This window comes from Sprattus sprattus, assembly GCF_963457725.1.
Source record: "Sprattus sprattus genome assembly, chromosome: 12".
Taxonomy (NCBI): Eukaryota; Metazoa; Chordata; class Actinopteri; order Clupeiformes; family Clupeidae; genus Sprattus; species Sprattus sprattus.
Window position 1 is genome coordinate 28644036 of NC_137910.1, and position 27011 is coordinate 28671046.

The 27011-nt window shown below is 42.4% G+C and overlaps 1 protein-coding gene across 1 annotated transcript in view; it reads right to left on the reverse strand.

Moving 5' to 3' along the window:
• efemp1 (EGF containing fibulin extracellular matrix protein 1) overlaps window positions 1-24630 on the reverse strand; it is a 68555-nt gene extending 43925 nt beyond the window's left edge. The window contains exons 1-4 of the mRNA XM_080848453.1: window positions 24471-24630; window positions 23815-23901; window positions 23579-23624; window positions 23112-23381 (exon numbers count right to left, since the gene is read on the reverse strand). Coding sequence (XP_080704579.1) covers window positions 23112-23381; window positions 23579-23624; window positions 23815-23892 — 394 coding nt within the window. The 5' untranslated portion in view covers window positions 23893-23901; window positions 24471-24630. The remainder of the gene's footprint in view (window positions 1-23111; window positions 23382-23578; window positions 23625-23814; window positions 23902-24470) is intronic.
• Between the last annotated feature and the right edge of the window lie 2381 nt (window positions 24631-27011).

The window sequence follows — 27011 nt, forward strand, 5'->3', positions numbered from 1 at the left end:
CCAGGGGGTGCTTTCCATGATTTCACAAGAGAGTGGTACTGTTTGGCCATCATCATAGACTCCATTGGTTCCTTTCGTGGTTTCAGCCATTCCCTACAGCTGGAGCCTGCAGGTGACCCTCCCAGTTCAGAGGAAGAAGAACGGCCACATTTCCCGACAATACAGCCAAGGAGAGGCAGAGGAAGAGGTCGAGGAAGAGGTCGAGGAGGACGGGCTGTGAGGCCTAGAGTTGGCCCTCAGCGATGTGCAGGGTATGAATGGCTACAACACACCTGACACACCAAACCTGTTGCCAGCATTCACCCCTAGAAGACCGCCAGGTTTACATTTGGAGCTCCCTCTGCTCAGAGATGCTATGAGCAATGCCCTTGATTTTTTCAAGCTATTTTTTACAGTTGAGCTGATGCAGCAGGTCTCGGGATATACCAATGCCTACGCATGGAGTGCTGTACCCAACAAGGCAACATATGGCGACAAACACGGGGCATGGACAGATACAACATTCGAGGAACTTTACAAGTTGATTGCTCTAATTCTTTACTGTGGCCTGGTCAACGTCTCCTCATTCCACCGGTACTGGAGCACAAAAACTCTGTACCATGGATTGTGGGCTCGCACCATCGTGACACGTGACCGCTTCAAGGCCCTTATGGGAATGCTCCATGTTGTTGACCCTGAGGCTGAAGAGGAGAATGAGAAGCTTAGAAAAATAAATGACTTCCTCGCCCACTTCAGAAACAAATGTATGTCTCTCTACCAGCCATTCCAGCAGGTTGCTGTAGATGAGAGAATGGTAAAGTCAAAGCATAGATCTGGCATCAAACAATATATTAAAAATAAGCCTGTAAAATGGGGGATAAAGCTTTGGGTGTTGGCAGACAGTCTAAATGGCTACACTTGTGATTTTGACGTATATATAGGAAAGAAGGCTGGACATCAACCCACAGCAAATGGTTTAGCTTATGACACTGTGATGCAACTTGTAACACCGTTGTTGAATCAAGGCTATCACTTATATTTTGATAATGTTTATACCTCAGTTAAGTTGGTCAAAGATTTATTCCATCTTGGTACACCATCGACAGGAACGGCTGCAGAAAGTAGAAAAGGCTTCCCAGAACCAATGAAAAGGGGGAAGGTGTGGGCAAGACATGTTCAACGTGGGGATATGCGGTGGGAGAGAGACGGTGTTTGTCTTGCCCAACTATGGAAAGACAGTAGAGCGGTTACTGTGCTTTCATCGATTGACAACGCAAATTACTTTCTTATAGCGGAGAGGAGAGAAAAAGTGGCTGATCGGTGGCACACTCTTCAGGTGCAGCAACCAAAGGCGATTTATAATTATAATCATTTTATGAATGGTGTTGACCGATCAGACCAATTACTAACGAGCAACAATGTTTTAAGGAAATGTATGAGGTGGTGGAAGACATTGTTTTTTCACATGGTAGACATAGCGGTTGTCAACAGCTACATTCTGTTTCAGTTACACCGGGCAGGACACCAGCACGAACCTTCACTCAGGAGGCCTCTGAAATATTCTGTAGCTGAATTCAGGGAAGAGTTGGTGAGACAATTAGTGGGAATGGGAGAGTATGGGGATCCACCTGTTTTCCGACCTCTAAAGAGGAAGGCTGATACTTTTGACTCTGTCCATCTACCTCAGTTCGGTGAAACAAAAAGAAATTGCAAGGTGTGCTTGATTTTTTGACAAACATGCATGGCAATGGTAATGGTTTCTCGTGTATACCTATGTCCTCTATCTCTCCCTCTTCCCCTCTCTCTCTCTCTTTCTTCCTCTGTCACTGTGCAGCTTGAATTTACTTTCTGTTTTGTTGTTATTCATTAAAATTAATATAAGAATGGGTCATTTCTATAGTAGTTGGGGGTGGTGGGCTGATGGTGTAGGCCTAGTCCTAGACCATCCTAGTCAGGGTTGTTTGAATAAATGCCATATATACTGTAAGTTGATTTATATTGTATGTATTTCTGTAAATAATAGTTATATTCAAAGTGAATTACTAAAACAAAGGAATGGTTCATTATTATAGACCAGATAAAAACAAACAAACATTGTATTTGTCTTCATTGCCAGTTTTCATGCCTTTGTGTCTTCGTGGAGAGAATGTGTTTGAGTAAGAATTCGGACAACATTCTAAATCATATTATTTGTATTTCACACTAATCACTAAACTCATCATAACTTTTGAACAGTATATAATATTTACCTTCAGTTTTTTGGCTCAAATAGCAAACAAAATTGTGAATATTTCATACAATCTACATCAGGGCTCTTCAATTAGTTCGGAGCTGGGGCCAGTATTTGAAACTGAGGCAAAGTCAGGGGCCGGAGGATATGAGCAGTATTCTATTGGTTTCCGTGTCGCTGCAGCTATCATATTGACTAATCAGCGCAAGCGTATCACGGCGGTCAATGTAAACACCGTGGCGGCTTCCATTGGTAAGCGGGAGGCCAAGTTATGACACATTTTAACTTATTTCTCGAGTTGCAAAATGTTTCAAACTGAAATAACTATAATCACTGACAGAACAAGCACTGTAACAGTCCAATATTTGACCTCTTTTTACAATAACAGGGTTAAGCAGTTAATCTGCTGTGGCCAAAAGTACACTGCATTTTGCATATCTGTCTATAACTAAATAGCCTCAGATACCTCAATATTCAGTCCAGCTGAACCTGTTGTATTTAATCTAACTAGCCAAAAAAGAAAAAGTTTGTGACTATGGCTAATTGTACACTCTCGCGTGCAGTAGACATTTTTGTCTGGTAAGCGCAGTTTGAAAGGTACGAGTCAGAGTGATGAAGGCCAAAGGTAACGGTCACAGTGACGCACTCTAGAGCTCGGTAAATTTAGAGGGGCAAATTTGATTGGTAATTTGTTTTCCCTCAAAAATGTATGTCTGGCCAAATCAGGCAGTACCCGTTTACGTGGCTTAAACGGGTGCATACCGCCACCATACCAGCACCTACTGCACGCGATAGTGTACAATTAGCCATAGTCACAAACTTTTTTTTAATTTTTTTTTAAGATTATTTATTTATTTTTTCGATTTTTAGTCACGAACTGAATGAGGCTACCGGAGGCCGGTCCAAAGCAGCTCGGGGCTGGATTCGGCCCGCGGGCCGTCTTTTGAAGCGCCCTGCTCTATTATTTGTATTTCACACTAATCACTAAACTCATCATAACTTTTGAACAGTATATAATATTTACCTTCAGTTTTTTGGCTCAAATAGCAAACAAAATTGTGAATATTTCATACAATCTACATCAGGGCTCTTCAATTAGTTCGGAGCTGGGGCCAGTATTTGAAACTGAGGCAAAGTCAGGGGCCGGAGGATATGAGCAGTATTCTATTGGTTTCGGTGTCGCTGCAGCTATCATATTGACTAATCAGCGCAAGCGTATCACGGCGGTCAATGTAAACACCGTGGCGGCTTCCATTGGTAAGCGGGAGGCCAAGTTATGACACATTTTAACTTATTTCTCGAGTTGCAAAATGTTTCAAACTGAAATAACTATAATCACTGACAGAACAAGCACTGTAACAGTCCAATATTTGACCTCTTTTTACAATAACAGGGTTAAGCAGTTAATCTGCTGTGGCCAAAAGTACACTGCATTTTGCATATCTGTCTATAACTAAATAGCCTCAGATACCTCAATATTCAGTCCAGCTGAACCTGTTGTATTTAATCTAACTAGCCAAAAAAGAAAAAGTTTGTGACTATGGCTAATTGTACACTCTCGCGTGCAGTAGACATTTTTGTCTGGTAAGCGCAGTTTGAAAGGTACGAGTCAGAGTGATGAAGGCCAAAGGTAACGGTCACAGTGACGCACTCTAGAGCTCGGTAAATTTAGAGGGGCAAATTTGATTGGTAATTTGTTTTCCCTCAAAAATGTATGTCTGGCCAAATCAGGCAGTACCCGTTTACGTGGCTTAAACGGGTGCATACCGCCACCATACCAGCACCTACTGCACGCGATTGAACAGTATATAATATTTACCTTCAGTTTTTTTGCTCAAATAGCAAACAAAATTGTGAATATTTCATACAATCTACATCAGGGCTCTTCAATTAGTCCGGAGCTGGGGCCAGTATTTGAAACTGAGGCAAAGTCAGGGGCCGGAGGATATGAGCAGTATTCTATTGGTTTCCGTGTCGCTGCAGCTATCATATTGACTAATCAGCGCAAGCGTATCACGGCGGTCAATGTAAACACCGTGGCGGCTTCCATTGGTAAGCGGGCAGTCAATCAGGCAGTACCCGTTTACGTGGCTTAAACGGGTGCATACCGCCACCATACCAGCACCTACTGCACGCGATAGTGTACAATTAGCCAGTCACAAACTTTTTTTAAATTTTTTTTAAGATTATTTATTTATTTTTTCGATTTTTAGTCACGAACTGAATGAGGCTACCGGGGGCCGGTCCAAAGCAGCTCGGGGGCCGGATTCGGCCCGCGGGCCGTGTATTGAAGTGCCCTGCTCTACATTTTTATGTATCTTGAAGACAAATATACTGAAAATGTATTTTAATGTCAGATAAGTGATTTTTTTCCGATTTTATGACAAATATTTGGAGAGGATTTTCAAAGACTACTCATTACTTCATCAAAATTACCAGATATATTTTACCTAATTTAATAGAGCTGCTTCTTATAATTCAAATGATATGTTTATTTAATTGATGGTGTAGTAGGCTTGAGAATTACACCTTTTTGTGAAAGCCGGACATCAAGCAGCAAAAAACGGAATGTTCAACACAGTCACCAAAGGGTTAATGAAGTAAACAACGTCAACATCAGTGTATTTTTCGTTTTATTTAATTTTCACTGAGGAAAAATAGGCAACTTTCTGTAAAGTAACGTGTTTTTCTTAAAAAAAACAAATAAAGAAAACAAACAGAATATGTTTGTAGACTTAACTGAAATGAATGTTATTGAACATTAATCAATAAACATGGATAACAGGCTGTTTTTTTTTCCGTTTAGATCATAGGCAATGATGAGAACAGTAACCAAATGTAACTAAAATGTTAGGCCTAACCACACAGGCCTCTCCTGCATCACAATGAACCTAATGTAATGTACTGAATGTAAATTATAGCCAAAACATTGGCAACATTATGCAAAGAAAAGTGTTTTCCTTTAAAAAAAATGAGCGTTTCCTTTGAGGAAAACAAGACGCTCTGAATTAACAGGGTGACAGCCGGTTGCGAGTGTGGGAACGAATGTCCCCAGCAGTACTGAAAAGTCTTTCACTGCGCACAGAGGTTGGTGGCGCACAGAGGTAGACTTTTGCCGTTTTCGCCAGTAATGGAAATCGCTGCTGGTTTGTCTTCCACCACTGAAGCGGATCCTCTCTAAGAGGAATAAGGGGCTCGCTAAGGGGCTCCACGTCAACACCCGGGGTGCCTGCATCAGTATCGCTGCGGTACAGATCGTCCCAGCCGCTCAAGATTTCTGAACAGTGCGTGTAGTGCTAACTGTCGGGCCTTGTTCCCTCTCAGGCTGTTCAGTTGCTGTAGGCCTAGCAGATGCGCCTTGCTCCGATTCAAATAAACGGGATACAGCCCCCTGCACAAGCAACTTTGATCGACACTGTTATGTGTCACTCACCCCAAATTTCGCCTTGTATCTGGGATCCAGACATGTTGCCACAACTAAGTGGCTATTTTGCTCGCTTCCCGCAAACCTGTCCTCCAGAGATTTCAGCAAGCGGGTTTTCATCTGCTTGATTTCATGCCCGTCTGTTTCGTTGTGGATAAAGCGCTTCAACATCATCACAGCTGGCAGGACAGTGTTTATACACGCATTTTCTGCGCTTATTTCTCGAGTCAACTCTTTGAAGGGCCTAAGCACCATCAGAACATCCCCCATCAGAGTCCACTGCTGTGCATGGATATGTTGCATACCCTCTGTCTCGGACACGTATATGTTTATAGCACGTTTTTGTTCTGTTAAACGATCGAACATCAGGTATGTTGAATTCCATCGTGTTGACACGTCCTGGATTAAATGGTGGTTTGGCACCCCTAACTCCTGATGTAGAGCAGAAAGCCTTGATTTAGCACTTGAAGAGTGCCTGAAGTGGCCAACAGTTTTCCTGGCCAGTGTGATCATGTCAGAGACACCTTGTTGAGATAAAAGACTGTCGTGGATGCACAACTGGAGCGTGTGCTCAAAACAGCCAGCACTTGGCACCCCTGCATCGGACGTGGCTTTCCGCATGTTTGCAGCATTGTCCCTCAAGACCAGATGACACTTGTTGACAGGTATGTCCCACGCTCTGATCATTTCTTGCAGTGCATCTGCAATGTTTAATGCGGTGTGTCTTCCATGGAATGCTTCACATCGAAGAATTGCATGTGAACGCTCATCATCAATACAATGTGAGGTCACACTGATGTAGGACTGTGTAGTGTACTCACAAGTCCATATGTCGGTTGTAAATGAGAAAGCCTGTGCTTTGGCAACGTGTTCTTGTATGCGAGAAGTGACAGACTCGTGCATTTCAGGGATGGTTTTGTCAGCAAAAAAGCACATGGAGGGAATTTTGAAACGTGGCTCAATCAGTTGGAGTAGTTTGTGAATCCAGTGTCTTCCACTATGCTATAGGGCTGCAAGTCAATGGCTATCATTTTACCAATTGCTGCATGAATGGCTTTGGCTTTAGGGTGATCTGAGGGCCACTGTTTGTTCGGTGTAGGGCTGACAAAGCTGTTCATGGTCGCCTGGCTAACACACGTTTTTAGCTGTGACCGTCCTTCATTTGTCGTACCTGAAGTTGCTGGATTTTGTCTGCTGTCTGTAGATTCCTTCGTGCACAACTCATATTCTTTCGGATGTTTCATACGCAAATGCTTTAACAGCGAGATGTTGTGTATTTTTTAGGTTCCTTGCCACCACGAGACAAATTGGAGTTGCAAATTGAACCAATAGCTCGACTTGACCCGCTTTCTTTTATCTTAAAGAACTGCCAAACGACACTTTTTTCTGTTCACTACTTCCATTCGCTTTCTAGTGACTTGCAGCTACAGCCACTGCATTCCAACGCGCCACTTTTTTGTAAACAGATAATTACGTCGACCAGTGTGGCGCGCGCAGTGAAAGCTTAGGATTCGGGTTCGGTGGAAAAAAATGCCAAGGTTCAGCAGAACCTGAACCCCTCAAAAAAGCCCAATATTCCGAATACTGGATTCGGTGCAAACCTAGTTATGAAGGCATTTGAGCGCCTTGTGCTGGTTCACCTCAAAGCCATCACCGACCCCCTACTGGACACCCTGCAGTTTGCCTACAGAGCCAACAGGTCTGTAGACGATGCAGTTAACATGGCCCTCCACTGCATCCTCCAGCACCTGGACTACTCAGGAACCTACGCCAGGATCCTGTTTGTGGACTTCAGCTCTGCCTTCAATACAATCATCCCAGCTCTGCTTCAGGGCAAGCTCTCCCAGCTGAGCGTGCCTGACTCCACCTGCAGGTGGATCACAGACTTCCTGTCTGACAGGAAACAACACGTGAGGCTGAGGAAGCAGGTCTCTGACTCCTGGACCATAAGCACCGGTTCCCCTCTGCGTTCTTTCCCCTCTTCTCTTCTCCCTGTATACCAACAGCTGCACCTCCAGTCACCAGTCCGTCAAACTCCTTAAGTTTGCGGACGACACCACCCTCATTGGACTCATCTCTGGTGGGGACGAGTCTGCTTACAGGTGGGAGATTGACCATCTGGTGACCTGGTGTGGTCAGAACAACCTGGAGCTAAATGCTCTGAAAACAGTGGAGATGGTTGTGGCCTTTAGAAGGAACGCAGCCCCACCCTCCCCAATCACCCTGAAAGACTCCCCAGTCCTCACTGCAGAGTCCTTCCGCTTCCTGGGCTCCATCATCTCCCAGGACCTCAAGTGGGAGCATCAGCTCCCTCACCAAAAAAGCACAACAGAGGATGTACTTCCTGCGGCAGCTGAGGAAGTTCAACCTGCCAAAGACATTGGTGCACTTCTACACCTGCATCATCGAGTCCATCCTCTCATCCTCCATCACCACCTGGTATGCTGCTGCCACTGCCAACGACAAGGGCAGACTGCAGCGTATCATCCGCACTGCTGAAAAGGTGATTGGCTGCAATCTGCCATCTCTCCAGGACCTGTTTGCCTCTAGGACCCTGAGGCGGGCAGGTAAGATTGTGGCCGATCCCTCCCACCCGGGTCACAAACTCTTTGAGGTCCTCCCCTCCGGAAGGAGGCTGCGGTCCAACCTCACGTCACAATTGGGTTCTATCTCGTTATTTAGCTGTTTCTGATTGGACAAGAGACGTTCCATGAGCTGGATTATCCGTCAACATACCAACAGTTCGGGACTTTTCACAGCTAATAATAAATCACTCCGCGATGAAAATTCGCGTTGATGATAACCGTTAATTCAAAATTCTTAAAATTCCAAACCAAGACGTTGACAATGGAACTATTTTTTGTTGCGAAGAAACAGTGGCGAAATAAACCATTTTTAATCAATAACTTCGTGTTGAAATGTTAATTTGTTGACCGTAGAATTGTTTTATAAAAGCAATATAGCACTAGTGGGAGTGGGGTTGGTAAGGGATAATCCCACGGGTGTTGTTGCCTACGCCACTCGGCCTGTGGCCTCGGTGGCTACGGCCGAACACCACCCGTGGGATTATCCCTTACCTACCCCACTCCCACGAGTGCTATATTGCTTAAATATTCACTCTTTTTATATATACATCTGTTTCCTTACTGTTTTCTGTAGTACTTATGTTATGTGTAGTACTTAGTGTGTTTCTATGTTTTATATTATGTGAAGTACTTATTGTGTGTGTATGTTTGTGTTTTTTTTATGTTTTTATGTTTACTCTACCTCTTTCAAACAGGGGACGTCCCCAGGACGTTAACAGGACATTCGCAACGTCCCCAATTGGTCCCCGCCACAACGTTCGCTAGAGGACGTTACCAGAAAGTTTTTGACGTTCGTAGCAAGTCTACGTTTGGTCCTTCTGTGACGTTCGCATGAGTCTTAAATCGGACTTTAAGGGAACGTTATAATTTGGTCACTCATCACACGTCCCCAGGACGTCCTTTAAAAACGTCCCCGTAACCTTTACCTGCAGGTCCTCTGCGTGACGTTCGCATGAGCCTTAAAACGGTCTTTTAGGGAACGTTATAATTTGGTCTCTCAGCATACGTCCCCAGGACGTCCTTCAAAAACGTCCCCGTTACCTTTACCTTTGGTCCTCTGCGTGACGTTCACATGAGCCTTAAAACTGACTTTTTGGGAACGTTCTTATTTGGTCTCTCAGTATACGTCCCCAGGACGTCCTTCAAAAACATCCCCGTTTCCTTTACCTTTGGTCCACTGCGGGACGTTTGCATGAGCCTTAAAACTGACTTTTAGGGAACGTTCTTATTTGGTCTCTCAGCATACGTCCCCGTTACCTTTACCTGTGGTCCACTGCGGGACGTTCGCATGAGCCTTAAAACGGACTTGCATGCATGCATTTATCTCAAGTCGGTAAGATTACTGAAACGCACTCTATGCTGGTCTAACAAAGCAGATGTTAAACAAACTTCACCTTATCCAAAATGCAGCTGCTAGAAAAGTCACTAAGACTTAAAAATGTAATCATATCACCCCTGTTCTTAAATCACTTCACTGGCTCCCTATACAACAAAGAATTGAGTTTAAAATACTCCTTCTTGTCTATAAATCACTAAACGGCCTTGCCCCACCCTATATTTCCGATTTTATTTCTTTTTATGATCCATTGCGTTGCCTTAGGTCCTCCAATAAATGTCTTCTCACGACCCCAAGAATAAACACCAATGCTGCACACTGTGCCTTTAGTTACTGTGCCCCAAACCTCTGGAATAGCCTACCTCTGGAGTTAAGGTCATCGCACTCAGGGCCTGATTTACTAATATGCGAGCGCTGCTTAATCTGCGTTCGCAAATTAACGCACGGTGTTTTTGTGCATTTTCCTTGGTATTTATCAACCCAGATCGCGCTGGGCAATCTGTGTTTACTCCGCCCTATATAGGGCCTGATTTACTAACACTGCGACCGCTGCTTAAACTGCTGTCGCACATTAATGCACAGTGTTTTTGCGCATTTTCCGTGGTATTTATTTAGGAATAGAGAATATGAAGGTTCAGCGAGGTGGAGATATATATATATTGGTTCACGTTCGCTCTATCACTGAACCTGATTCAATGTGTGCGCTGCTATATTGTTGTTCTGCCCGCCATCACCTACAGCGAGATGTTTAAAAGAACACGATTATAAAGAATATGCTATTTAACAATTTTAGATGTGTACATGGCGAGATTAATCATTTCTACAAGGGACATGGGTTCACTACAATACATATGGACGTGGGTGCAAACAATGGTTCCGATTACGTTCGGAAAGTTTGCGATTTCAAAGTCCACAATTGCGTTCAGAGCCGAACTCGCGGTAGCTAGCAATAGTCATGGCTCTGTGTGTGTGTGGGTGTGTGTGTGTGTGCGCGGGTTCAATGCCTCTCTCTCTCTCTCTCTCTCTCTCTCTCGCTCCTGCGGGCAACGAGAGTGAAGTGTCTTTCTCCCGTGTCTGCGGGGCAACGCGAGTTATAAGTCAATGTTAATGTTGACGGTGGAAAGGGGAATTCACTTTTCCACAAACTGGTTGAAATTATCCGGAGGCCAATATTTGCAAATTAGTTTTAACAACTGATGGAATGGAATGTGATCGCTGGGTGCAGGGTTGGATGTCTCTCTGATCTGGTCCAGTAATTGAAGTATTGCGTGGCTGGTTAACCTGTACCGTCTAATGATTCGTGGTTCATTTAACTGAAAATGTGTTATACGAGTTGAAAAAAATATTTCTGTGCGCTGTCTCCGTCTTCTTTCTTCGCCTTGCTGTTATCACTGCTTCCATATCAAAGTTTTCAGACTCAATGGAAATGCGCTTGCTGGTTAAGACGTGCTTTTATGGCCTCATAAAAGCACGTCTTAACCAGCAAGCGCATTTCCATTGAGTCTGAAAACTTTGATATGGAAGCAGTGATAACAGCAAGGCGAAGAAAGAAGACGGAGACAGCGCACAGAATTAGCCCGCAAATCGGAGACTTGCGCTCGACAGGCAGTTTAGTAAATACCACGCATTACATTAATAGGCGCACTTACCTTCTCTCCTCCCATGTAAAGTGCGATTCACGCCTACGTTACCACCCACGTCCAAGTTACCTCCCCTGTTCACACCCACAGGCGTTAATATGCGCTGCGCCCGCTTAGTTAATACCGTTTTATGTTTACGACCGCTATTTTACGCCAGAAATGGACGCAATCCTGTTAGTAAATCAGGCCCTCAGTGCTCTCTTTTAAAAATGGAATTAAATTTTTTTATTTTCTTCAGCCTATTTATGACCTGTATGTTTTGATGTTTTGATGTTCATGTTCATTGTGTTGTCTCTGTTCAACGAAATGAATTCGCAAAATGTACCCTTTGAAATTGAAACTTTCATTCATTCAATCATTCTGTGCATCAAAATTGCCCAAATTCCCCTGTTTTTTCCCAGCAAGCCTGTATTTCTTTCAAATAAACACAAATATGATCGCAATGATGAACAAACATTAATTTAAAAAACAAAAGCACTGAGAAAATGTCTCTTTTACACTGAATTCCGCTACGGTCACGCCCCCCTTATACAGTTCCGCTACAGCCAGTCACATTTATTCGCTGATCTTTCCAATCGCCTGCAAATAATGTTTTTTTAGTCTTCTGTTCTGTTGATGGCTGGCAAACAACAATCTTAGAAGGTTTGGGTCACTTGCAGCACATATTATTCACTAATTTTGAGCCATCAATCTACGTCAGGGTGAACAAAATGAGCAGAAATGGAATAAAACGGAATACACCAAAATCTGTAAAGAACTTTTTTTTTGGGCGGTTACAAACATGAAAAAAAAACAGGGGGGTACGTAGCTTGAGATGAATGACTGAAGGGGTACGGGACTTTAAAAGTTTGGGAACCACTGGCCTACTCTAACTAGCAAAGTATTTAAACTAGCTCATTCAAACTTTCTTGGCTTAAATATCATTACTTGAAGAATATGAACTTCCAAGGGTGTGGCTTGGATATATCATAGTTTTCGGGGTGCTTGAATTTGCGCAAAAAATGTACTCTACGTTCTGTTGCAGCATCTTTGACGACCTGTGGAAAGCTCAGTGTTAAAGCTAGAGACTTGATATTATACACAGACCTTCCTATGTATGCTCTGTATATTGTATTGGAATCATGCAGAAATTACATTATGGGCACAGATCAGTAGAGAAGCATTAATATTTATTTTATTTCATCATTATTAGTTTGGCTATTCTGCCTCCCTGCCCGCACGTCCGTGACGTGCCATGGATGTTAATTAAAAAGGGATCATTACGGAAAACCCTCAATGCGTAGTGACTGAGATCGCTACAATATTCTTTTCCTCAAACCCTCGGAAAAAATGACTTAGTTTTTTGGCTGTCTCACACTGTGATAAACGTGTTAAAGCGACAAAATAGTAATCAGACAGTGGTAGTACAGTAGGTAGAGAAGTGGTTTAGTAATAGGAAGGTTGCCGGTTCAATTCTCAAGTCTCGTAATCAAGTTTGTAAGCGCGCGTGTGTGTGTGTCTATGTATATCATGTGAAATATGCTATATAAATAAACCTGAACTTGAACTTGTGTGTGTGTGTACCCTAGGGATGGGAACCGAGAACCGGGTCTTGTTTAGAACCGGTTCCCAATGAGCCGAATCTTTGGAATCGTTAGCCAAATTCATAACCGGGTCTGTTAACGGGTCTCTGTGCCGTTTGCGCATGCGCGAACTCTTATAATAAAGTCAGAACGCAGCAGAAATGGCAACTCGACAGAAGCGATCTAAAGTGTGGCTTTATTTCACCCGAACGGATGCGAACACGGTCACTTGTAACCTCTGTAAAAAATGTATTTCCTTAAAGGGAGGAAGTACATCTACCATGAATAAGCACTTGAGCACACATGGTATAAAATTACAAGAATGTCATGTTTTCGATGCCAGCAGCAGCTCAACTAACGTCGGCGCTTCATCCCTTACTTGCCAAGGTAAACTCCTCAAAATGTTTTAGCATAAGTCATAACGGTGTAACTCGTGTGTTATCAGCAAACATTTGCGTTTTCGTGTTAACCATAACTAAACTTAGCATTGAATTGCTTAACAGAATGGGCGATGTTGGACATTGGGCCTCATTTATAAAACGTACTTACGCACAGAATTGATCTTAGACTGTGCGTGCGATCAAATCCACGTCTAAGTACAGATTTATAAAAACCGTCTTAGACGTAGAAAAGGACGTATCTCTACATCTGGTTTTAGTTCGTGTAAGTACATTTCCTTGTGGCAATACTGGAGTACTGCAGGAATTCAGAACTGAGTTTCATCATCATCCTCGTCAGCACCACCGTCACCATTAGGGCTAATGTTTCGCTCAATAAAATCAATTAAACTATTAGAACAATTCACACATGAATGAGATTCACGTCTAATAGGTATTCCGTTTTAATTTCACAAGTGTAAAACATTTCGCTCAATCTAGTATAGCCTATAGAAAGACTAATAGTGGCTAAATTTTCAGTAGGAGATATGGCTGCATTGGCGTTGTTAGGGGATATTGCCAACTGCGCAATAAGGAGATAAAGGTTTTTTTCGACACAGGATGATGTATGGCTGATAAGTAGGTACATCTTGCCGAGAGCGTGGTGCCCAAATAGCCTCTCGTCTACAGAGGCGCACCAGATGCAACCAGGCCATACACGTTCAGGTTTTGTCTGTTCTTGGATTCCTGGCTACAGGAACGTTCCGATGAGAAATTGGAATTCATTTAGCAGAATTTTGCCCGATGTTCTTCGCAGTATTATCCCTTTATATGCCCGTAATGTATTAGATTTCCATACAGTGCCCAGGAACAGCAAAATGTGAAAGAGGATTTCCTGCGTAAAACAGGGTTCCCAATGTATTTTCATCCAGATTGCGCACACTCAAACAGCCTAGGAAGACCACTTTAATACAGCACATGCCCGTGCGCGGTTGGTAGTGGAGCACAGTAAAGGCATGCCTAAGGAAAGGTGGCGATGGCCGGCGAGGCTCCGATGCTGGAGCAGCAGGTGCTGCTGCCGCAGATGCACCTTCTGGTGCTGCTCGTGCGACAGTTGCGGCCGCTGGTGCTTCGGAGACGTGCCTTTACATGTCACATACTTTGCTTTTGCCATTACGCCACCAGACAGGCTTTCTAACGATGTTTTGGCCCGCATCTGCTCTTCCATCAGCAGAACATCGATGTCAGCCTCACTTTAATTCTTCTGTTTACATGTTTCTTTCTTGCTTGCCACTGTCACAGAGAGTTTGTGCATTGAGGATGCGCTCTGTTTGTGCATTGATAATATGCTGATTAGATTAAATAGGGGCGTGTTTAGGGCGGAGATTCAGTTGCGCACAATTTCACGACCATTTGTGATTTATAACCGAAGGATTGGCGTACACGTGTTTTTTTGTGTGTACGTTCGTTTCTGTGGATCTCACTTACGCTCATTTCAGGAAATGTCTTAGACAAAATGTAGGATGGCTTTTACGCAACGTTTTATAAATGAGGCCCATTGTCATATATTATATATAACTTACATAACTAGGCTAGCTTAACGGTATAATCTTCTATTTTCAACCGTTGGCTAGAGGCAGGGGCAGTGCTTGCCTCCCCTCTGTTGGTCCTAGGGTAGGGTTAGGCTGTACAAAAGACTCCGTTAATAAGCAAGCAACGTGTGCAGCTCCCTCAGTTTGACAGTTGGATATGGATACGTTTCTCGTAGCCAATTCAGTGGCAGCAATAGCTAAATGTTAAATATACTGAGTGCCTAGTTTGTACATGATACAAGTAATTATGTTTCAGTACGTTATTGTGTTTATAGTGGACTCTACATTGCTATTAGAAGCGTTTAGCATAATAGTTCGCTATTAGCAATACAACCAAGCAACCTACAAGAAAATATACAGTCCTTTACCTCAATAACAAGGGCTGTATGTCAGATCAGAAAATTCAGCGATTTTGTTAGTGCCATTTTTTTCATTGTGCAAACCAGCGTTCGTTCTATAAATAATCTCCATTTCCATCCAATTAAGCTGATGATGACGTTCTAAATCAGACGGGCTCAGAGGCTGCTAGTCTGTCATCGTTACAGGCTGCAGTTAGTACGTCTTCTGTAAGCAAGGAGCATTGTTTTTTTTATGAACGTTTATATTAATCAGAACACATTTTATTTAAGTTATGTAAGTTTTATTTAAATGTGTATGTAAACATTCTAGAAATTTATATAAAAGAACATTAATGTAAAAAACCCGTTTGTGCTCTTTTTTCGCCCCTTACCAAATTATAAGAATCGTTAAGAGAATCGATAAGGAATCGGTTCGATAAGCAGGAATCGATAAGGAACCGGAATCGTTAAAATCTTATCGGCTCTCATCCCTAGTGTACCCTGTAAGCTAAATGATGGCCCGCGATCTATTATTATTTTATTGTTATCATTTAGCTCAGCAAAAACGGTCGTTACCCCCACCATGCCTGCTACGTCCGTGGTGCGTCCTTAAATAACGTCCCCAGGACGTCTAAAACACGTTTCCCAGAAGTCACCACAATGCCCTCAGGACGTTCTTGTAACTTCCTGCAGAACGTCCCCAAGACCTATAGAAACACGTTTTCCAGACGTCACCGCAATGTCCTAGGGACGTTCTTGCAACGTCCTGCAGAACGTCCCCAGGACCTATAGAAAACTTTTCCCAATTGTCACCGCAACGTCCTCGGGACGGTCTTGGAACGTCGTGCAAAACGTCCTAGAGTTGTCAAGGGAACCATACACATTTACGTTTTTAGAACGTTCAGAGAGACCATTACAGGACGTCGAGGGGACGTAATTTTGCTTACAGGGTATGCACCCATGCACCAGAGCAAATTTCAGGTAGGCGCATACCTACTTGACAATAAATCTGTTTCTGATTCTGATGCCACTCACTTTTCGGGGGCTCACAAGCAGCTAGCGTGGACACTCGATGGGGACTAGGCTGTGTTACGTCTAGTCCTGTCTATTAGTTAAATTGGCTTGTTATTTATAGTTGACATTATGTTCTGAGTTGTGATTGTCTACTCATCTCCGTCCACGTCCGTACGTTACAGGCTGAAGCTTACCCTGAGACCACACCCACCCCAATACAGCCATGGATCGAGGGTTAATGACAGTCTTAGATGCTGAAAGGTGTAAAGTGCCTGAGCGTATGTAGAACCGAAGACCAGTTTTCCATCAGCTCCTCTGGGGAGTTACCAGCAAAGTCGTCAGCAAGCATTGCCACAGCACCTGCTTGAAGTAGATCTCCTAGCACAAGGCACATGAGTTCTTCAAGAGCTGTCTCCGATCAAGGCATGCCCATAGCTGAGCGGGTATAGACACGGACTCCACGAAAGGGGGTGACAACGCCACATTATTTCATGGACTTCTGTGCTAGTGGTATCTGGTAGAAGGCATTGGTTAGGTCAGTTGCTATCAGGTGTCTCCATTGGACTATTTGTCGAATGGTGCTGTCAACATCAGGCATCAGAGAGGGCTGGGGTTTGGAATGGGTGGTTCAACAGGGCTCATGTTAACTTTGGCTTCAAAAGGGCCTAGGGCACCATTGTATCCAGGGATAGCAGGGTTGAATACCTCATCATGTTGGTCCAGTAATGTATGGAACATTTGTTTGAAGGCAGGAGAGATCAAGTTTTCCGGATCCAATTGAACGCTCTGAGAGTGCACTCAAAAAAAAGAGTTGTTCAAATTACTTAACATTGTTATGTCAATGTTTTCCACCTAACTGAGTTTTGTTCAAACTAATGTTATATTATAATTACAGAGGAAATAAACAAGACTGTATAAAGTAATTTCAATATTATTTGGTGAAGTTAGCCATAATTGATCAGGCAGTGTTCATCTGACTAAATAGACCTTCATTAGACTGACCTAACTCACTTATGTAATTCTAACTCAACTGGATTTACTAACACCAACTGAACAGCTCCTTGTAATTCCAATTTAACTGACTTGAATAAGCAGTACCTAAATGGTTTTCATTGTTATAAAGCCTAGTTATGTCAATAAACAAGGCCGCACACGTGCAAATATTAGGTGGCCACTAGTGATGCGCGGGTCGACCCGTGACCCGCGGATATCTGGTCGGGCGGGTTTGGGTTCCATAATTGTAAAATATTGCATTTGAGGGCGGGTAGGGTCTATGCCTGGCAAATCAGCTAATGATAACCAGGCGGCAGTGTTCTTCCTAGTTTTTAGACGTTCCACCTTTTTTATGATGAATGATGAAGATCATTGTAGGAAATCCTGAGAAACACAGGGTACTACCTAATGCGGATGTAACATACCACAAGGGTGATCTCACTTAAACACATCGGGTAAACACATGAGAGTTAGGCTACTAATAGAGACACCACAGTAACGAATACATCCATTATCACACGCTAACTAGTAGCCTAACTAACATCCATGTTGCTAACTAAAAATTTTACACATAACATTCACACACGCAAGGCATTGGAAGATCACACACACGCCAATGTCGCAAATGCAGGGCTCCCTTTCATTCATCAACAACGAGCTGCTGTCAGTCTGAGTTTGCATTAATCATAGGCCTACATTAGAAGTCTAACTTAAGATTCCATCTCACTTTTTCCTTGTACTTAGTAGCCTATTAGCCTATTTAAAAGTGAGGTTTAAATTAGATAATACTTTACTCTACCGCGTTTTTACTCAGCTTTTCAGTAGTGTGCTTAATCGAATTGTTTTTCCCTATATGGTATCCGTAGCAGTTTTGTTTACACCGCCAAAACCTCTCAGAGATCTCAGATGAAGACATGGCTACCTTGATTAAATCTAATAATATCATATATCTAATAGTTCTCAGACCTGATGTCAGATGTTAAGGTTTCGGCAACTGTTGAAATGCAATTCCATGCGATTTTCTGCAAAATAAAGAACGACGTAAAAATTGATCTTTCAGTTTCTTTGTTGTTGTTTGGTAGGCCTACTTAATCTTTCATGAAATTGTATCACAATCTCTACTGCGAATCTAGAACAAGGCAGTGTCTTGAATGATCATGTGCTCATATATGCTTGATTTTCTGAAGACAAATACAGTAGGACCAGCAATATCACTCTTAAACCATGCACTAATATTTCAACATCCCAGAATAAAATATACCAGCTGGGTAAGACCGTGAGCTCCAGCACATATGAACACAGCATCACACTGAAAGTGGAGACAGCTTCTGAGCATGTGCAATGTATAGAAACCCATCTAGGACATTCTTGTATAGAGGTGATTGCCATTCACTCAACAGTGTTATGTTGAATTAACTTAATTGGCTTCTTTTGCTTTAACAAGTTTTCATTTTAAGTTAGACTTACTAAAGTGGATTAGATTTTATAGGTGATTGTGCATTTAAAATAAGACTTAAGTTAGACTTACTAAAGTGGGCTAGATTTTAGAGGTGATTGTTCATTTTAAGTAAGACTTACTAAAGTGGACTACATTTTAAGGGGTAATTGTTCATATTAAGTTAGACTTACTAAAGTGGACTACATTTAAGAGGTATTTGTGCCATTCACTCAACAGTGTTATGTTGAATTAATTTAGCTGGCTTCTTTTGCTTTAACAAGTTTTCTTTTTAAGTAAGACTTACTAAAGTGGACTAGATTTTAAAACCAAATTTAATTTAAATTTAAAACCAAATTTAATATAAGTACATTTACTTGAGCAACTCACAGAGTTCACTTTTTTGAGTGTGCTTTGATCCAGTAGCATTTCCCTATGGCTCCAAGACATATGCAGAGTCAGACGGGGCATCAGGTGGGAGACAAATCTCTACAAATTCACCAGGCCACACTGTTGTTGATGTGGGAGGGGCACGCAACACAATGGTGCGACGGACGGTACTGATGTCATGGTGGCTACCAGTGGAGCCATAGGGAAATGCTGTCCCATCGCACAAGGTGACTAATCTTCTGGCAGGTCGCACAGAAATGTCATTTGTGGACATGAAGGGGGTGCCTGCCAGTACGTCAATATCTAAATTCTCCACCACCAGACCATCAAACTGAAATGACTTTGTCACGACAGAATGTGAGGCGGGTCTCCCCTACCACCTTCATGGAAGAGGAACCATCAGCCTGGTGAGTTCCTATGAAGTTCTCGAGGGAGGGGGATAGGTCCTCGTCCTCAGTCACAACTTCGCCGTGGTGGGTCAATACATTTGCTTTTAGAAGGCTATCCTCTGTGAAGGCCATAAGGCGCTGATATAGCTCTTTAGGTCGCTCATCAGTTTCTAGGTGCATGTCCACAAAATCAATTAACTGAGCGCCAGTTGTCTGAAACCCATAATGTAGGCGAATGACTTGCCAGATACTGTCTATGGATGTAGAATTTCTGACAATAGTGTTGCGTGAGATCACAGGGCAATAGTTGGCTATTTGACCTAGCATCAGTTCCAAATGATTCACTTTTTGTTGAGCAGTACCTCTACGAGCTACAGGCACGTTATCGCCGTCATCTCTGAATCCTCGTGGAACGTTATTTTTACCCTTTTTAGTCCACGTCGACCCCTCGACGAGAAACGGGATCCAAAGACAGTGTGTACAGTAAGTTTTGTTTCCAGTTTTCAAACAAATTCAGAGTCTCTTATTTGGACAAGCACCACGGTTTTGGTGCGCGGTTAACGTTAGCTGCCATTATACAGATGGAGAGACATGTTAAATAACTACCTTCTCAGTTGATGACTCGTGCGTCTGAGTTATGATGAGAAAGTTTGACGTGAGGTTTGGTTCGGTGACTTTGCGCTGACACCACGCCAGTAGTTAGGAATAACTCACAACCGAGAGTACGTAGGTAATTGTTACTTTACTCAACGCGGAGCAAACCGGGCGACCGCACCGGAGATAAGCAGGTACAAAACAGAGAGATAAAAGACACAAGGCGCATGCACCAATACAGTTAACAACAACATGGCAGCAGACTGGCGCTACAACAATTCCATTCAATAAAAACTAAACTGAAACTAATGAAACCATGGGTAAAACTAAAACTAAACAGAAACTCAGATTGTATACAAACATAATAATATATATATATATACATTTTAAATCAAAATGGAAAACTGTTATAACCTTGGGTCAGAGTGATCAAATCTCACTGCATAACTAACTCTCAATCAGCTGGTCAGCATTACGACCGCTTCTCGTTTAAGGTTTGCCAAAGACCACCTGGATGAGCCAGACGACTGCTGGACTGTGAGTCAAACTAATACTTTTTGCTTTAATTTATATTGACATATATTGGCAAAACAATAAAAACTGCATCAAAACATTAGAACTTCATCCCAACTGTGAAACACAGTGGCGGTAGTACCATGATTTGGGCAGATTGGTGCATTGAGACCCAATGGACTTACTATGGATACTGTATTGAAAATGTGTCAGTAACTCTTAAAACACAAGTTGATCTACCAATGAATACACAGAAGAAGTGCTTTGGAGCCTGGACAATAATCCAGGAGAATATTTATGCTTAAGGACATGAATAAGTTTTGGGGTTGAATTGAATTGGGTTTAACCCATTTTGAAAGGAGAAATGGGCCGAAATTCTTCCAAATCGATGACCAAGACTGATCAAAAGCTGGTTGAAATTATTACTATGAAAGGGAAAGGGTCACACAAGTTCCTGAAAGGATGGGTTTGCATAATGTATCCACATTATAGTTTTTCTCCATTGCTTTGGGTAATTTCACGAAACAGAAATGACATTCTCGAAACAACACGTGCAAACCTCCAAACCACTGGGCACTTGTTCACAACAGATTGGAATTTCTTATTCCTTTAATCACATTGCAATTGTATTTCCACATCTTTATAAATGACAAGTACAATTGCCTACAGTTTGCACAGATTTCAAATGATGTAGTACATCTTTGAAAATGGTTAGGTTCAATTGTCTTCCGTTAGCCCAAATACAAATTGAATATATCTTGCTGGTCTAAACTGATTATTGTTTCTCAGTCAAGTCGCTGTTCTCTGCAAAACATGTTGGCTTAATTTCCTTGTGTACATCATCACCTGCAAAATAGTTCACTCCACTGTCAAAAACTTTTAGGCACATAATACCATGAAAAACATCAAGCTATATACTGTAATATGGATATCTTGGATCATCAGCTTACAGTAATTTTCAGGTGCAACTAGAACTTTACTAATCAAGGGGGAGATTCAAACATCCGATCACCAATCACACAGTAAGTTTAGTTAGGTGACAGGTCCTATCCAGGAGTATAAATGCTTCCATCAAATATCTTGACCAAGTTCAGTACAATTTATGAACATGGAAGCACCTGGCCAGGGAAACAACCATGGGCAACTGCCTGTTCGAGGAAGAGGAGGAGGAAGAAGAGGAGCAATGGTGGATGTCACAGGCCAGCGCGGGGGCAACCTCACCATGTGTGATGCCATTTTAGAGAATGGTGTAGTGACCCACATTCTCAGTCTTGGCCCATACAATACCCAGAAGCTCCAGGTTGTGTTGTTAGTGTAGGCTATACATCGTTTTAGTTTTGATGTGCTTATTGTATGACAGTATATTGTGCTGCACACATTTTCTGTTACTGTAACCACGATGTATGGCAATAACTATAACAATTTCCATGGCAGTATGAGTGCAGTATGAGTGCTACCTTGTAGGCTACGCTTGAATTATTCTTTTTTCTGTTTGATACACAAAGTATTCTGGAAAGAAAACATCTACTGCAGTAAACAATCAGTGTCAAAGGACTGAGCCAAGATTGAAATGTGCACTTGAGGGATATTTCTATGGTCCACTGCCATACTGACAAAACATCTCAACATTTTGACCTGCAGAGTTTAAACAATGCCAAAGGCACTTTTCATTTTGGGGGCACTGACTATTTGTATGAGAAAAGGAATTCGTTTTGACGGATGAGTTGTCTGTTTTGGGAGAGAAATGACCTTTTGCAGGAGTGCCTTAGTGTTTTGCTAAACCAGGTAATTTTGGCAAATGTATTTAAAGCCCTGAGAATGTGATTTTTTTCGAGAGAGATGAGCCACAGCAATCGAGAAGGAACCTTTTATTTTTGGGGCAATGACTATTCATATGAGAAAATGATTTGGTTTTGAAGCTTGGGTAAACTGTTTTGGGTGAGATATGACCTTTTGAAGCTGATCTTTATAGTTGTGCTGAACCATATAGGCTATTTTGCCAAATGCACTAAGATTTTTGAGAATGTCATTTCTGTTTCGTGAAATTACCCAAAGCAATGGAGAAAAACTGTAATACAATTAATACTGGTTCATTTGGTCAATAAATAAAAGAAATACAAATGACAAATAAACAAATATAAATGTTGTGTTATTTGTTTCATCTGGTTCCCATTTTTATGACAAGTTTATAAGAAAGATCAGATCTCATTTTAGGTCAAGTTTATGGAGATTTTTAGAAACCTCTAATGGGTTCACCAACATTCTAGCACTGCTCGGGATGACAATGACTCATTGAGACTCATTTTCTGTGCTGGTGTGGAAGACATTTCTTCACACTTTAAAACTTGGCTTTCAAATTAGCTCCATTTACTTCTGATACTAATTATATTCTTATATCTGATCAGTTAATAGAAGCTTAGGTATGTCATTCTTGTATCAATGTTGGTCACAGAATTAAGTTTAAATTGTATTAAGTCATACTGGTATGTCACTTTGGATGAAACTGCTACTAAAATGAACATGTGACAGGGGATTATGGAATAAAGAATGACAGTAGGTTCTTTTCATTTACGGACTGATCTGCACTGCTATCTTAAGTAAGCCGTGAATGTGTAAGTATAAAATGTAATTTGTTTCACACCATAACAGAACAGTACAGTAATTAGCCCCTGTACACAGTTATAGTCACACAGAGGTAACAGTAGCAGAGCGGTTCTCACCTCTGCATAGGTTCTGCTCATCCAGGGTGAAGCCAGGACTGCAGCGCACTGTTCGGCCCCCACCAGATTGGACCACTCTTCGGTTGGACTGGGTACGAGTCGGGTGGCTGGGGATGCTGCCAGAGCTGGGGTTAGCCGGCACGCTGGGCTCATCGCCATTACTGACAAAGATCTGTGCATTCTGAGGAAGGCAAAGGTATCCGCCAAAGTGGTTGATGCACTTCATGCCTCCTTTACAGGCGTCAGACAGAATGGCACACTCATCAATATCTGAGGAGAGAGTGCAGGGAAAAGTAAGCAGTGAAGAAGATACAGTATGGTAGATACAGTCAATGTACTGTTATACATCTAAAGCACTAAAGCAAAGTGTAGATAAGCAGTGAAAATAAATGGCCAAACTGTAATTGTAACACAAACCACACTTACAATAAACCCTGAGAAAAAATGATGTACACCCTTTCGTTTACCTTTGCACACTTGCCTGATGGGATCATACTCATAACCACCAGTACACTGTTGTGGGGTGGAAAAAAAAATGACCTGCATTATTCCACACACGGACACCTGTTATTGTCCATGACAGTATTTTTGTTAACGCATTACATTCCTACAAGTCTTACTTATAAAGACAAGCAACGCTTAGCTTAGCAATAGTTTGTTATTAATAGTTCATTTTAGCATGAATATACTGTCGGCCACTTGCCGTGTATGTTATCGGCTCCTCTGCCTTTTGCGACACAACACAGATGAATGTTGCTGTTATCAGGAAGAATCCATGCATTGTGACAGTCTAGAAAAAAAATAAGAAGACAGCGTAAGACTGATTTGAATTTCATCCTCTAAACTTTCATGATAGTCTACACATTTTTATAGCCGTTTGTACATCACTAGTGGAATTGCTGAGCAAGTGTGAACATCTCCCCGCTGTAGAACAGCCTACTATTTTCGTTGGCCTTGGTCCAGGACCTCAACTTCAGCGTGTTTTGGGCGCCTCTCCTAGTATCGAGTTAAGATTTCGTATTTGTTTCATTAGGCTACTGCAGGATAATAACCTCAACCAGTGACCTTACACAGTTGCGTTGAGTCGTTCATCTAAATGTCAGCACAAAGTGCACTGTTACCCTTTAATCAACCACCTGTCAAGTTTTCGTGCAAGTCTATAGCCTACCAAAAGTACAGAATTAATTAGGCCTAGGTTACATTTGACAACAATACAATGACAGCGTTATTAAGGTTGCAAAGTAAATTGAACAGTTATGCTGATTAACAAAGTCCCTGTCAACAGCCGACAAACGTATCACCTGGAGTAACCTCAGACATAACGCGTCGACAGATGTTTTCATGCTTATCTGACATTACCGGCTGTTTCTCTGTGCTGTTTGACCTCAGAACTTCTGCAGAAGTAGTAATTCTAGTGATGCTCCAAATCGTGGCGGCTTGTCGCAAGAGAAAGGAATCAGCAACTTCCACATTTACGTGAAGTGTTAAAGGCTCGCAGTAGTCATTGTGAACATGCGGTCTCTCTGGAATGTTGGAGGCGGTGCCCAGGACACGTTTCTTACAATTGCAGTATCACCAGAATTCTCTTATCGGGCATGGCTGTACGTGTACGCCTATGTCAAGGCAGGGCGCCATCTACTGGCGTTTTAAATCCACACAGTGACTTTAGGCAAAGCCTGCTTGATATTTATTCGTCTCTTCAACCTATGTTTGCCTGCCCCCTTAAGGACATGGTCTGAACATTGTTTGGCAGCAATTCCATTTTTTTAGTTGCTGGGGCTGGGGTGAGGGACATTAGCATGTCTCAGCCTTATATGGTCACAATGTCCATTTCTTCAAAGGGTCAGGGTCCCTGAAAGTGTTGCAGAGTTACATTTCAGTTCATGGGCAAATGCCACTAATATTGGGAGGATGTTTCACTTCATGGGCAAATGCCACTGATATTGGGAGGATGTTTCAGTTCATGGGCAAATGCCACTGATATTGGGAGGATGTTTCACTTCATGGGCAAATGCCACTGATATTGGGAGGATGTTTCAGTTCATGGGCAAATGCCACTGATATTGGGAAGATGTTTCACTTCATGGGCAAATGCCACTGATATTGGGAGGATGTTTCACTTCATGGGCAAATGCCACTGATATTGGGAGGATGTTTCACTTCATGGGCAAATGCCACTGATATTGGGAGGATGTTTCAGTTCAAAGAGGGGAGTGGAACACTTTGTCACGATCCGCTCCGGATCACCTTGATTCCTGTTTTCTGTCATGTGCCCCAGGTCATCTCTCTCTCTGCTCCATGTTTTCCCATGTCGTTGACTCACTGACTCTTCCCTGTACCTGGTCACACACCTATGGCTAATTGGACCTTTTCTCTTCCCTGTGTCTGGTCTCATGCGCCTGTGGCTAATTGAACCTTGTCTCTTCCCTGTGCCTGGTCTCACACACCTATGGCTAATTGGACCTTGTCTCTTCCCCGTGCCTGGTCTCACACACCTATGACTAATTGGACCGCGTCTCTCCCCTGTACCTGGTCACACACCTATGGCTAATTGCACCTTGTCTCTTCCCTGTGCCTGCTCTCACACACCTATGGCTAATTAGCCCTTGTCTCTTCCCTGTGCCTGCCCTCACACATATGGCTAATTGGACCTTGTCTCTTCCCTGTGCCTGGTCTCACACACCTGTGGCTAATTGGACCTTGTGAGTGCCTGCATTTAAACCCCGCTCTGAGGAGCATTCAGTGCTGGATTATCTCCTCACTTACCTGTACCTTGCCTGGACACCGCTCTTGCCATGTCTAAATGGTGCGTTCCTCTTGCCCAGACCTGGGCAAAGTGCGGCCCAGGAGCCATTTGCGGCCCCTTACCTGTCCCTGACCGGCCCCCGGAGGTCAATGGTAAATTAGGAATCAAACGTTAAACGATACAAATTGATATTACTATCAATTTGTATAATTATACTATTGCATTGCAAGCTTGCTCTCGTGTGTGTGTGCCATGTTTATTGGTCGTCTGGGCACACCTTTAATACTTAAAAAAAACATGCTCATTTTTCATGCTGAATTGAGTTCAGCCTATTTGTCTGGCCCTACACAACAGTCCCACTATCTCATGTGGCCCCTTGGGGAAATTAATTGCACACCTCTGCTCTTGCCTGTCTGTTTGCCTTGGATTGCCTTTTGGATTCTGGATTTAACCCTTTGAGGGATTTCTTAGACTATTTTGGACTCTGTATTAAGCCTTATCCTGGCCTGGCCTGTGAGTTGTTCTGTTTTTGTCTTTTGCTGCCTGCCTTCAGTTGGATCTCCTACCACTGCCTCTGTTTTTTGAAAGACATTCATTCTGCTGAAAATTGTATTAAAAGACCCCTTTGAAGAGACTTTGTTGCTTTTGGTTCAAATCCTGTTTTACTCGGCCTTTGCAGCCGTGACACATTTTTGGCCCCTTTTTTCCATCTTGAGCAAAAAAAACTAAATAGTAAAAAGCGGTATTTACCAGTATATTAATATGTTCAGTCCATAAGATACAGCTGTTCTTGTTGATTGTACGTGTCCCTTTTTAAAGACATGCATAGAAGACCATTTCCACTATCTTTAGTATTAAGTTATTTGACATTTTCAGCTAATTTTCAATCGATAATGACAACATGCAATACAACACACAGAGAGGGAGAGAAACAGACAGACAGACAGACACATGACATACAGCCGCGGAAAAAATTAAGAGACCACTTCAAAATGATCAGTTTCTCTGGTTTTACTATTTATTGGTATGTGTTAAAGTAAAATGTACATGTTAGTTTTATTCTATAACCTACTGGCAACATTCCTACCAAATTTCAAATAAAAATATTGTCATTTAGATCATTTATTTGCAGAAAAATGACAATTGGTCAAAAT